This window comes from Epinephelus lanceolatus, chromosome 15 (genome assembly GCF_041903045.1).
Source record: "Epinephelus lanceolatus isolate andai-2023 chromosome 15, ASM4190304v1, whole genome shotgun sequence".
NCBI lineage: Eukaryota > Metazoa > Chordata > Actinopteri > Perciformes > Serranidae > Epinephelus > Epinephelus lanceolatus.
In genome coordinates this window covers 19,763,223-19,777,403 of record NC_135748.1, presented here as the reverse complement: position 1 = coordinate 19,777,403, position 14,181 = coordinate 19,763,223, and the positions used below count along the sequence as shown (strand labels likewise).

Genomic DNA, 14,181 nt, shown 5'->3' with positions numbered 1-14,181 from the left:
CCAGTACACACTGTAATCACTACTTCTTGCACTCAAAGTGTGTTTACACATTTCCAAAGTTCCCACACGTGACTGTTTTCACTGCAAACAATTAACCACGGCACACGTCCTGTGATGGATCTTTAGAGTTCATTACGATCTGAATAAGACCAGTGTGTGGAACCTGTGTCCGGCGGGACGGTAAGACTCAGAGTGAAGGACTCAAGAGCAAATAGTGGGCGCGCATTGGGTGTATTATTAAGGGAGACGTCCTATACACTCATTAAAAACAGACCCGACCAACCAAATTCAAGATGGTTCAGAGCCAGGGACAAGAGATACTAGCCGAAATCTCTGACAGAGCCAGTTTTTGAAATTAAACTTAAATGTTGTCTAAGAGCACTTTTTGGTGGCAAGGAGTGGCAGGAGTGATATAGGCCATCACGGCCTGGACCCTTGGCCGTATAGCTTAGGCAGCTATACAAATGTTAACGATAATGACTGTGTATGCAGTGCTCTTAGATGCAATGTATTGAGCCTGTTTTTATTTTATGTTACTGTATTTTATTATCACTATCATTCTCAATTTCTATTTCCCTTTTTAATTGACTGTTTTTATTGTTTTAAATTGTGTCTTGTTGCTTTTAATGTCTCTGTAAAGCACTTTGAATTACCTTGTGTTGAATTGCGCTATACAAATAAACTTGCCTTGCCTTGCCTTGCCTTAAGCCTGCCCTGATGGTCTGACAGGGATTCAACCTGAGGAAGATGGTAATTAATGGAAAGAAGCAGGCAGATAAAACAAAACAAACAAACATTTAAGAAAAGAAAACTACTCCACCCTGAGGGCAGCACCCATATCTTTTTACCTAGCTGGCACCACTTGCCAAGGTAGACTAGACAAAGACCCAAACAAACAAAAGCAAACTACGAAAATATTCCCAAGCCAAGAACAGCTAATGGACCACTGATGCTCTGCAAAGAAACTAAACCAAAATATTAACTAAAATATTAAAATGCAAACAAATTCAATGTTAAAAAATGACATGGCTAAACTTACCTGGCACTTTGATCTACTTCCCCACTGACTACCAGCCGTCTTCACCCAGCAGAAGCAGGCCTGAAACACATGAAGACAATAAATGTCACACACAATCAAACTCAACAGCATAAAACATTACACACAGAAAACAGCCTCAGGCCAACCAGTCTTCTCTGCAACTCACTGCCCCAGTTTTCGCCAGAATGAGGTGTGCACCTGTCTGAACAAACATCACAGCCTTGTGTTCTTCCTGCTGGTAGCCCTATATCTAAAAAAAAACAACAACCCAAAAACCCATTACTGATTGGTGCACCTCCTTTTTCCCTTAGTACTACTGTAAGAGAGGTGGTGGGGCCCTTTGCATATCTGTGCCTAGAGATAACACATATGTCTGTTGAACTGGCATGTCTTAACACAACCTTATTGAAAACATTTTGTAATGCAGAAATTCAACTCATATGTCTTTATTTTAAAAACATAATGATAGCAGCAGATTACCATCAAATGTCATTTTGATCCTGTCATGCCGCAGATGTTGCTACCTGCCAAAGTCTCGTTTTTATTCCATGGGGGGCTTTGAAGTCAGCTCAATGAAAAACTGTGATTCCCACACACACTTCTTTACCTTTGCATTAATTTCTTTAAAACAGGTTACACTTTCCTTCTTAAGGACCTTTCTCAAGACATAAAAATCACAAAGATACACAGTGCTTAAATACAGCTCATAATGTCATAATGCTTCACAGCAGTGTCGGAGGGCCTTCAGTCAGACAGACAGACATAATATGTGCATAACACCACTGAAAATATCACAAACAAAGGATATTCAAGCATTCAAATTACCCATAGTAAACAAAAAGATAAGAATTATATTCAGAGAAAACAATCTTCAAATATAATAATCAAACAGAACAATATTTAAGTTAACAATGGAAAAATGTATTTGAATATATCTTCAAAATCGGGCATTTTTTTTATTATTTTTATTTTACTTGGTAGCATTACACAAAACAAATATGCCGATGTACAGTTTGTATAGCAGGAAGTATACTAGTAGATATTACAGACATTGCTTTTTAGACTAATATTAAGGTTAACACCCTTTACATCTGTGGGTTTTTTTTAGTTTTAGCTCAGGAAATGGAAATTAGCATTGAAATTAACGAGGTGCTTATGAACGCAACATTGACCTTACAAGTAACGGTTGTAAGTCGTTTTAAAAAACACAGTAGAAGAAGAACGCATCACTTTGATATGCAGCTCGTGACTGTACCGTTAGCGCCCCTAGCTAGTTGTTACATCGTGGCTAATGGACAAGTCTGGTGTTTCTAAACTAGCAGCTTTACTGTCTTTTATCCCCTAAAACAACTTAAAAAATTAGATGACTTCAAAATGGATTTGGACGACGTTCAGTTCCTGAATATCCTCAAGGGAAAACGCATCAAACTGACGCTCAAGACTTCATCTTACCTCGGCGTCGTTCAGCGAATCAGCCCCAACAAGACGTTGGTTTTGGCGGACGGTTAGAAACATTTTGTCTGGTTAGCATAACTGTGAGCAGTTAACACGGTTTGTTCCGGCTAAAGTTATTTGCTACCAGTAGGCTAAAAACATTTTACTATTCCTAACTAAAACAAATCTTTGTAACCTTGCGTGTATTGTTTCAGTTGTTAGTGGCAGTAATGGCTGTAAAATCCCTGGCTCTAAAATGTTCTTCGGTCATGACATTCTGAATGGTGAGTTCACTTGACAAGCGATATCTGAAAAGTGAAGGCTGTACTGAAAAGTAAAAGATGCTTTTTGACGTCTGACATGTCGTTTTGTGTAATTTTACTAACAGTGGAATTTACCAATGAAGCAAAAACTGACAGTGGGTAAGTAATTCACAAGCAAGGTGTCATCATTTGTAGCTTCACACTGGGGTGGTACTGACTTGGCCATAAACTGAGACTTGCAATGTGTTGCACATAAGTGTTCATGACGAGGAGCACTTGAATGTGGAAAAGTTTCAGCCATACAGGAAGGCCATCACATTGGGTGAGTATGATAATAATTTTGTGTTTTTGCTCAAGCTATATTCACACTCAAAATTCAGCGTACCGCCAGCTTTAAATTCATGTCTTGCAGATGGAAAATCATAAATCACTATTGAAGATCTTCTTTTTTAATAGATGATGATGAAGATGAAGAGGAGTATATCAACTTTGTAGTGATTGATGAGTTTCATGAGAAGTTTGGATCTGCTGTAAGTCGATTTAAGTTACTTTTCTGTTGCAGAAATCCCTTAAATGACAATTTTTTGGGTATGCATATATACAGCAATCAGCCACAACATTCAGACTGCTGACAGATGAAGTGAATGACATTACTCATCTCATTATAATGCAATGTTCTGCTGGGAAACTTGGGGTCCTTGCATTCATGTGGATGCCACCTGACACACCTCACCCACCCAAACAGCATTGCAGACCAAGTACCAAGTATCTGATCTGAGCTGATTCACCACCTCACAACCTTCAGGACTCAAAGGATCCAAGCCCTGGTGCCAGACACCATACCCAGTGACACTTCCCAGTGATCCTGCATCCATGCCTCGACAGGTTAGAGCCAAGTCCGATCCAAAGAGGCCCCCCGTGAATCGAGGATACCTCTGGGGAATTGGCACATCCCATGAATGTTCAGCCAGATCTGGATCTGGGGAATTTTGAGGCCACGTCAATGTCTTCAGCTCTTTGTCATGTTCTTTCTGAACAGTTTTTGCAGTACAGCATGGTGCACTGTCCTGCTGGGGGGGGGGGGGCACTGACATCGGGGAGTACTGTTGCGATGATGAGGTACAGTTAGTCTGCTGCAGAGTTTTGATAGGTAAAATGTGTCAAGTGGCATCCACATGAATGCCAGGGTCAAGGTTTCCTAGCAGAACATTGCATTGTAACAAGATGATAATGTTATCCACTTCACCTGCCAGTGGTTTAAATGTTTTGGCTGATTGGTGTATGTGGACAGCGTATAATAGTGGAGATATCTGTACTGAGACCTGTCGTCTCAAAAACTCTCATATCTTGAGTTCTTATCCAACAGGTGATGCACATCAAGAAGCAACGTGTGATAGGTGTGGGAGCTGATGGCATTGAGGTATACAAGCATGGGAGACTGTGTTGGCTGCAGGTGAGAAGTTCTGCATTCCTGCCTCTTTGAGTCCTTCCATCACTCCTTCTTTTGTCCTACATCACAAGAAAAAAAAGAATAACTCAAAGCAGCTCCTCATTCATCTAGATTGCCACTAATAACAAGGTGTACCTGTTTGATGTGCTGTTACTTGGAGCTCGGGCCTTTAAGAATGGTCTTTCCATGATCCTGGAAAGCAAGCACATACTGAAGGTGAGCAGTGTAAACAGACTGGAAATACTGTTCAGTTACAGTGATGATAATTACCATAACAGCTGTGTTGATTGTACATTTTGTACAGGTCATTCATGACTGCAGAGCCATTGCTGGATGTCTGACTGCTCAGTTTGGAGTAAAGCTAACCAACGTCTTTGATACACAGGTACATGTGCAGTATGAATGGTGGCCTACTTTCTCTCCCGTATGCTTGGTTGAGCTCACTAATTTCCTGCTTTTCTCTCTGCATGTGTTTTAGGTGGCAGATGTCATGTGCTTCTACTCTGAGACAGGAGGTCTCCTTCCCGACAGAGTCAGCACTCTGCAGGAGGTGGTGAGTCTGCATCTGAAGGTGCCCTCCTCCCAGCTCTTAACTCTTCAGATGAAGTCACAGCTCACCAAGGTACAGTACACCAGTCTCATCTCAGATGAGTTTATATACCGTATAGTTGCATCGATATGTGCTGTCACCACTGGTATGTGTGTTTACAGGAAGAAAGGCAGATCTGGCAAAAGCGCCCCTGCCCTGTACCGCTGCTTAAGGTGATGGCTTTGTCAGTGATCCACCTTCAGCCTCTCAGACTGGTGCTGCTGGATACGCTCATGACAGACTACGTGGCTCTGGTGGATTCATACCTAAACAGCAGCCACTACGAACCTGGTGAATTAGAGCATGTCAGCATGGTGGGTAATTCACAACAGTTGGTTTTTTTTAATTACTTTTCCAAATGTTGCTCCATCTACAAATCTATTATAATGACACAAATGCGCACATTTTCTCTTTTTGTTAACACAGCTTTTATTTATGCCTTTTGACCTTTCTTCCAGATTTAAACTGTGTATTAGGTCACTAAAAACAAACCTTTTTGTAAAGGTCTGATTAGTCAGCACCAGAAGTGCTAGTCGGTATACTTGTTACTAAGATACCTTGAAGAAAATGGGAGGGGTTTAGGTCAGCATGTGACGCTAACCAGCAACTGTTGTCATCAACGGCTCTCCCTCTTTCTCTGTTTTTCACACACAAACGCTTTCATGGATGGAACCGCATGCGTGTCTGGTACAAGTCCATGGCTGTTGTGTCCGAACCTTACACACACTTGCGCTTGCAGGATATCATCTCACTGTGCTGAATGAGAGAAATGCTTTTGAGTGCACTGGAGATCCTGAGCAGCCTGGGTGTGGGTCAATTTGCCTGCACACTCATGCATGAAAAAGTTAGTGTTTTTGCAGTGGCTATGAGTCGGGAGTTATGATGTTACATACACAGTGAGTAAATATTAACTTTTATTAAGTGAGTTGTTATTTGTTTACACATAAATGTACACATACTTTTCCTGTATATTGAGGAACAGTGGTGTCAGAATGTGCTACAGAGGTCACTGCTACAGGTAGCCTTACAGCAATAGCTTTTTAGGCTGCTGATTGGCTAACATCTTCTCCCTTGCTTGGCTTTGGGTCACAGTTATTAAAGTTATATGCAGAGATTTGGATGGGAGTGTGTGGTGTGTGTGGATGGGAATTTTTTTGAGAACAAAGGAAGGAAACGCCTGTTTACATTAATACCTGTGTCTATATGGACCAGGCCTTAGATTGCTAAATTTGGCACAATTTGTCTTTGGTGGACAAATAAATGATGCGTTGCCTATTACAAGTCTTTATTCTATATTGAAAATGTTAACTTGCTCGCCACCAATCACGTTAAAGCAAAACTCATCTCTGTATCTAACAGGCTTCTGCTTATTGGCTGTGTGTGTTCCACTGCTCCGCTTCTTCTTTTCATTCAATCCAGAGTTTCTTTTTATCAGTATTTTCAGCCCCAATCACATGAACCAACACATTTGTTTCATACACTGGATTCAAAAAACAGAATATGTGAATTTCTGTGCAGCTGCGTATGTGTCTTCTTTTCCTCACCAAGATTATTCAGGTGACCCTGAACTGTGCCATTTTGTATATTGCTTTAAAAAAAATTTCGCTGAAGCTCTTTTAAAAGGTATGTTCACATATTATTTCATGTGGATCTTAATACATTACTCATGTCAATATGCTCATCGAAACAGTTTTTTCACTGCAAATGTTCCTTCTGTTGATACTGGCTGCCAAGAGCTCCATTCCTGATAGGATCCCAGTGTAAGTGTTGGAGGACAAAATCCAGTTCTCATTCTGTGTAAAAATATATTTCAGCAGTTCAGTAAGTCGAAGCAGGTGGATATCTGTCAAATAAGTCTTTTTTTAGTACAAAACTGCTTGTGTTTGTTTACCCTGACAGTGTTTTCTTACCGACCTGTGGTGTAGGGAATGTGGGGAATTTCCTGCTAAAAACTTTGATAGTCATTTGATTTGACTGCTAAAGTCTTATATTAGCTGCAGCTTTCTTTTTTCAGTTAATAAGAACTGTGGATTTTGTCTGTCATCTCTTAGATTGAAATTGTGTTATGAACAGATCTTTTCTTAGTCAGAAGGGACAGAAGGAACAATAGCAGCGACCAAAAGCTATTTGAATTTACATATAGACATGTGAGGTTTTTTTTTTTTTTTTCCCAAGACAAATTTGAAAAATGTGAACACACATTTATAGGCACTTTGTGGTCAGTATCTCAATATTTAATTCAACTGTCGTGTGGTGTCTGAAATGAAGACGAAAACCATCTGTTTTCATAATAGTAATTATAGTAGTTTAGAAGCTGGTAAACGGTCTACTTCTCTGCATCCTCAGGAGAGTGTGTTGGAGTTGCCTAAAGAACTCAGGGGGCTGGAGCAAATGCGTCATGAGCGGCAGGAGTGGGCCGCTGACCGCTATCCTGTCACAGAGAGTGGTCTGCTGGATCGTTTCAACCCCCGAAATCAGCCCCCATCTCAGACCTCACCTGCAGCAGAGGAACAGAGCCAGACACAGCAGGAATCTTTTGAACCTGACACTGAGGAATCACCTTCCTCAACACAAGTGGACCCACTCCTTCACAAGCCACCCATGAGCCCCCCAAGAGTCACCACTGTTTCGTCTGTGGATGCCCATGCCTCCCCTGACCCAGCAGCTCAGGATTCAGTCCAGTCAGTCACCAGTCCACTGTCTGTAGGTGTAGGCAGGGGGTGTACACAGGTACTAATGGACACAATGGGTAGAGGAAGGCCCTCTGGGAAAGAGCAGTCATCCATCCCGGCCTCACCTGCTGGAAGAGGCTTCCTTCTTCAGATGTTACACAATCAGCTCTCCAAAGAGATCACGGCGGAAATGAAAACTCCTGGTTGGATGGGGATGTCTCCTTCATTCCCAAACCATACACTTACCCAAGAAGTGATGCCGCAGCCTGCTGGCCCAAGTGATAATGACCTGCCACTGACACCTGACACTTTTGGCAAGACAGGGGACCATGAGTTCCCTTCATCTTCACTCATGCAGTCATTCAGATCTTTCAGATATTAAAGTAAGTGTTGTAAAGCTGTATAAGGACATGTGTTACAGATGTTTGCAGTTCCATTGTTTGTGATTTCCTACAGTGACCAGTAGATGGCAGTAAATATTCTGTTTAGTGCAGAGGTTTGTTAGATACCAAGTGACTGTAAAAGTCTTTAAAGTAAAGTGATTTAGTTGTCTGGATGCTGCATGCCAGTTTACTCAAATATTTTTGCATTGTATACCCATTCTTTTATTTGTGTTGTATTTCATAAGGGGGTTTGCCTCTCTATCTTAATTCTGTTTTGACTGAGTGATAATTAATTGTACTCTTAACTGATATGTACATAGATTGTATGATTCAAAAATTCAAGCCATTTGTAATTGTTGTTATTTAAGTCATGCAGAAAATGATAAGAAATAACAGCCGTGTCTGTTGCAACAAACTCGAACCAAAAACAGCTCCACATGCCTGTTAAACCTTAATGTGCTAAGCTTAGTGTGATTTATGGCCGGTACAGCTTGGCTTCTGTGCTGCAGTTAATTGATTGTGAAAAGCAGAGACGGGCATTGATGGATCTGCTCTTAATTGAGCAAAAACATTGCTAGCAGACACTTCTTTTGATGACAGATGACCAAAGAAAACCATTACACTTGGCACAGGCTGAACAGTGATACTGACTCTGCAGCCTCAGCGATTGCTGCAGTTCAGATGTACATGATCACAGGTGGCCAACACCTGCCATGTCCTACAAAAGCAGATCTTATCCATCTAATTTGCTGCTTGAGGTGCCTTGCAGACTTTGCAGAGAGGCACTGCACCGCCATTTTTGCCTGGATCATCAGAGGTTGGTGCCTGGGATCAAAACGAGGCACGGACACAACAGCAGGACATTGGTACAGCGCAAATGGGCCCCCCGTATTAATCACATCTTATTGCTGTGGTTATCTACATGCAGAGGCTTGGGCCCTTTCCAGAGCTTTCTAATTGAAAGCGTGAAACAGATAAAGTAGGATTTTAATTAACTGGGAGGCAGCCCGGCACAAAGCCTTGCATCTCTCTTAGCAACCAGCTCCTCCTCAGCTTCTGCTAAATACAAACAGGGTGGATCCTACCCATATGTCTCCTTTAACCCTTTGAAATGCTGTTGTTGCTCAGTCTGTACGTGGGTGGGTTCAGCAGGGAACAAAAGGTTTAACACATGATCTCAAAGCTGATTCACTTGTTGTTATCTCTTAGCTGCTGCACTCAGATCTTAAGAAAGTTAGTACCTTCCCACGGCTTTAAATGCATCAACTTGCTTGGCTACAGAATGGAAGTTTGTTTTATATATCACTCAACAGTGAAGTTGTGGAGGGGGGGTGATGTGTGTGTATGTTGAGGGGGGGGCAGGCCTCTGTGGGGCCGTGGAGGACAGGCTCCTGTCATTGACAACCAGATTGGGGATCTTATTTTAGAGGACCTTGCATTTCCTCTCCGTCACAATAATGCCTTATGTGCAGCACTTCCTGTTTCTCAGGCCTGGGAGGAAGGAACAGGGCGCTTGTCACACGGTAGTCACCGCTTCCTCCCTCCTTCCCCCGCTACTCCCCCTGCTCCCAAACTTCAGACAGTGTTGTGTCCTTCAGAGGGGAAAGATGACTGCACCTTCAGCATCACAGCAGGATGCTGCTGCACTATTTTTAGACACAAGTCGGAAAGGTAGCGCACAGACATAAACACAAACTTTAGGATGTCCAGCTGTGTTGATTTAGCATCCGAAAATGGTGGTTCGACTGTGTAAGGCCGATTATTGTTTTGACTGAGCAGTGGGAACCTGGAGGCCTGCTGTTTGCTCAAGGTGTAATGGAAATAGGACACCCATAAACAATCATTATAACTTTAAAACAGGGGTCTTCAATGTTTTTCAGGCCAATTAAGGACCACTTAGCTGAAATAGAGATACAGCAGGGACCCCTTATTGACATGTAGGGTGGCCTAAACTGCTATGTATAAAAATACCTTTTTATGGTGCATACAATACTAAGATGTTAAAATAACTGTTGGAAGATTAATATTTTTATACATCATGCTTGTTTCTGAGGTGGACGGTACTTTAGACTTTATTGCTTGGAAAGTTACAAAACAATTGTGGCCATGAATGGATGATGGATTACTGAACGGGCCCACCAGGCACAGGCCCAGGGGTCCAATGTGTCAATTGGCCCGCTGGCCTTCACTTGCAAAATTTCATTCAATTTAACACATACAAACAAGAGACTCAAAATGACCACAAAAAGACCACAAAGAGATGCAAAGGGACTACAAAGAGACACAAAATAACTACAAACACATGCAAAATGACCACAGAGACACAAAACAACCACATAGAGACACAAAATGACCACAAAAAGATGCGAAACAACCACAAAGAGACACAAAACAACCATATAGAGACACAAATGACCACAAAAAGACGCGAAACAACCACAAAGAGACACAGAACAACCATATAGAGACACAAAATGACTACAAAGAGACGCAAAACAACCACAAAGAACACAATACCACACAAAATTACAAAATGACCACAAAGAGACACAAAACAACCACAAAGAGACACAAAACAACCACATAGAGACACAAAATGACCAAAAAAGACGCGACACAACCACAAAGAGACACAGAACAACCATATAGACACACAAAACAACCACACAAAGACACAAAATGACTACAAAGAGACGCAAAACAACCACAGAGACACAAAATGACAACAGAGAGACAAAGCAACCACAAAGAAACAAAAAGAGACACAAAACATCTACAAAGAGACTCATCACCAACACAAAGTGACTTGGTTCTGTCTAGGAGAGGTGGTGGGGCTCTTCGCATATCTATGCCCAGGCCCCCATAGTCTCATAATATGCACCCATAATTGTGGCTCACAAGTATGTCTGTACGCTTGAAGTAATAATAAAGCAAATTGGTATTCCAAAATGTCCCTCAGTGGCAAGGCGCCAGGTGTGTCTTGGCTGACACACCTTTTCAGTGTTGTGTGGAGGTCAGGACAGACAGGGGTGGTGGTTCCCATTATTTAAAAAATTGTGTCCGGAGGGTGTGTTCCAGTTATTAGGGTCTCACACTGCTCGGCCTCGCTGGGAAAGTTTATTTCAGGGTGCTGGAAAGGAAGCTGTGACCGATAATTAAACATCGGATTCAGAGGGAGCATCGTGGATTCTGTCCTGGCCCCGGAACAGTGGACCAGCTCTTCACCATTGCAGGGCTGTTGCAGGGGTTGTGGGAGATTGTCTATCCAGTCTACATGTGTTTGTGGATTTGGAGAAAACTTACAGCCACTCAGTTATGGTCATGAGCTTTGGGTAGTGACTGAAAGAATGAGATTGTGTATACAAATGGCCAAAATGAGTTTCCTCCGTAGGGTGGCTGGGGTCAGCCCTAGAGATAGTGTGAGGAGCTCAGACATCCAGAAGGAGCTCGAAGTAGAGCTGCTGTTCCTTCACATTGACAGTGGCCAGTTGAGGTGGTTAAGATGCCACCGGGGTGCCTCCCATCAGAAGTTTTTTGGGCATGTCCAACTGGTACGAGGCCCTGGGGCAAACACAGAACACGCTGGAGACATGGCTTGTTTTAATGAACAAGCCAACTTATCTTTGCTAATAGTATGTTGGATGTGTATTTTCATCTATTCATCCATCCATTTTCATCTGCTTATCGCGGGCTGGGTTGTGGGGACAGCAGGCTGAGCAAAGCACCCTAGATGTCCCTCTCCTGAGCAACGCTTTCCAGCTCCTCCTGGGGGACCTCAAGGCCTTCCCAGGCCAGATGAGGAGGATTAAGGGTCTACCCCAGGGCCTTCTACCAGTGGGACGTGCCCGAAACACCTCTAAGGAGAGGCGCTCAGGAGGCATCCTGATCAGATGCCCAAGCCACCTCAACTGGCCCCTTTTGACGCAAAGGAGCAGCGGCTCTACTCCGAGCTCCCTCCGGATGTCCGAGCTCCTTACCCTATCTCTAATTTCGTCTGCTTGTATCCACAACCTCATTCTTTCATCTTTAATGATGATAGGTGAGGGTTGGGATGTAGGTGGACCAGTACATCGAAAGCTTCACCATCCAGCTCAGCTCCCTCTTCACCACAATGGTCTGTTTTCCTATGGATTGTTTTGAATTACACACAAATGTACATTTTCGCTTAATCACAGGCGTTACTTCTGTACCATAGGCAGAAACAAACCTGGACACGTGCCAGTCTGCATTATTGATCCCCTAGTCTTGTGGCGTCCTCCTGACAGCACCCAAAACAAAGGTATTGTGTCCCCCCCATCCCACCGCCTTATTTACTTTCCATCACATTACTGTCATACTGCAGCGGCTCCAGTTACCAACAACACCAAAGCAGCAAGGTATTCAAAACAGGCCGATGCTCCTAGGCAACCATCGCCCCTCTTGATGAGTGTTAGGCTACAGATTTGTTCATAATTAATAGGCTTTTGTTAATTATTAAGAACGGAGGGATAATTTACCATAACCACTCCCTTTAAATGGCACCTTGTTAAGAATAGCTGGTTTGCACTCCTAAGCACGTCATTAAAATTCATCGTTGAGTTTGCTGACTAAGTGCACATTCAGATCACGGTGCGTTTCACTGTTGATGCAGAAAGCGGGGAAAAGCTGAACACACAGTTTGAACCACTGGACTGTCAATAATCAGATTGTTTGTTTGCCCTTATGATTGAGTCCTGCCACATGGACATTTCTCAGCTAATTACTAGCCTCATTTCATCGGGTAGTTTATTTAGCCTGAGGTGGCAGAGTTGGCCAGAAGCGACCTTTTTGATTGGCTTGTTGGAAGAACTTGATCTGTTGGTCTTACCTGAGTAATGCGGCACAAAGAGATAGATTGATAGGCGGCATTCAGCAGTTCACCACTGTGGCACAACAAATTAGACACGTGTCAACAAAATAATCTCAATTTCATTATTCATGTAACCACATGTAATCCCTTTGTGTTCGTGAGCTGGGAGGAATATAATCAGATATCGGGTTCCACTATGACACTGAACTATATCCCCGCAGCCAATCTTCCATCTGTTAGGAAAAACCTATTGTTGAATCCTGCTCAATCCCCCACCCCCAACCACCACCTCTCCCTGTTTCTTTCTCTCACGTTACAAAATGACCCTCTTTTACTCTCCCCCGGTCATATTCAATGGGAGAATTAATATTTAACGTGAGAAAGGCTGACCTATCCAGATGGCCTCTCAAGTACAGTAAAAATGAGAACAAAACACAGCATCAATATTTCAGCCAGCCTTACTAACGGTATGTATGTATCCCCGCAGTCAGGAAACCCAACTCAGGAAGACCCCTCGATATGCACGCAATCACTCAAACACACACATACACAGATGGAGGCACACAATATGCATCTTTATGAACTGCTGCGCCATGTTTACTCAGGCAGCATGGAGCATTGGGACCTTGAGGGCCTCTCCAAAGGAACCAGCCATATTGTGACCTTCAGCTGGGACAGAGGAGCTCAGATAGAGGATGAGTGACAGGTGAGGGTGCAGATGAGAATGTGTTTGATGCAGAGAGCGGGCCCAAGGAATGTCAGTCTTCAGCTGGTCTCACTGTGCATGCATAAGTACACTAATGAACACCACGCCAGCAGCTTAGCTCTATGGGTGGCAGTGTTGGTTGGATGGTTGGCCTATTGCTTTGTTCCAGATGAATCCTGACCCCCCAGACTTTTCCTGTAGTGCCATAATCAGGTCATAATTTTAGTTAGCCCAATAATTTGTATTTTTATCAGATATTGACCATGGATGTATAAAGAGAAGTAGATGCAGTGTTGTAGGTGGGGCCCTGTTTACTCAGATGAAAGTTGCTCAGTGGCGCATGAAGCCAGGTTCAACTGCTGTGTCTAAAATTACGCAGTTGATCAGCACTGCTTCCGCCAGCCAAGGTACTTTCAGTTTAGCGCTTCACTAACTTGAATGGGGATAAAATCTTTCAATTGTGTGGCTCGTCCATACTTTCAAAATGTTATTGGACCGCACTGATTAAATTCTGATAGTGAAACGAGTCATTTCACAGGGGTTGTGATGCTCAAAAAAATGTATCCACTGATTGACAGATGTCTCTTTGTCATGTAAGTCTATGGGAAAAAGTCTTTTTGGACTACATGACATCAGGTAATGGTTGTAACTCCACTACAAAAACTGTCTTTCAAGCCCTGCGCATGTTGTGAACAAGTGTGTCTGAATGAGGGAAGATAAAAACAGTATTTTTCAGGCTGTTCTTAAGCAATGTTCATATGCAAACCTACAAACAGTAATGCACCAGAATTTGTATATAACCCACATAATCAGGAGG

The 14,181-nt window shown here is 42.8% G+C and overlaps 1 protein-coding gene across 1 annotated transcript; it reads left to right on the top strand.

Annotated features, from left to right (window-relative positions):
- The first annotated feature begins 1,684 nt into the window (after positions 1 to 1,684).
- On the top strand, positions 1,685 to 8,510 carry exd1 (exonuclease 3'-5' domain containing 1). The gene is made up of 11 exons (XM_033643385.2): positions 1,685 to 2,543; positions 2,689 to 2,757; positions 2,862 to 2,895; positions 2,994 to 3,058; positions 3,193 to 3,266; positions 4,103 to 4,189; positions 4,298 to 4,402; positions 4,491 to 4,571; positions 4,665 to 4,808; positions 4,898 to 5,089; positions 7,122 to 8,510. The coding sequence occupies exons 1-11, from the start codon at positions 2,414 to 2,416 to the stop codon at positions 7,827 to 7,829; spliced, it is 1,689 nt and encodes a 562-aa protein (XP_033499276.2). The 5' UTR covers positions 1,685 to 2,413; the 3' UTR covers positions 7,830 to 8,510.
- The last annotated feature ends 5,671 nt before the right edge of the window (positions 8,511 to 14,181 follow it).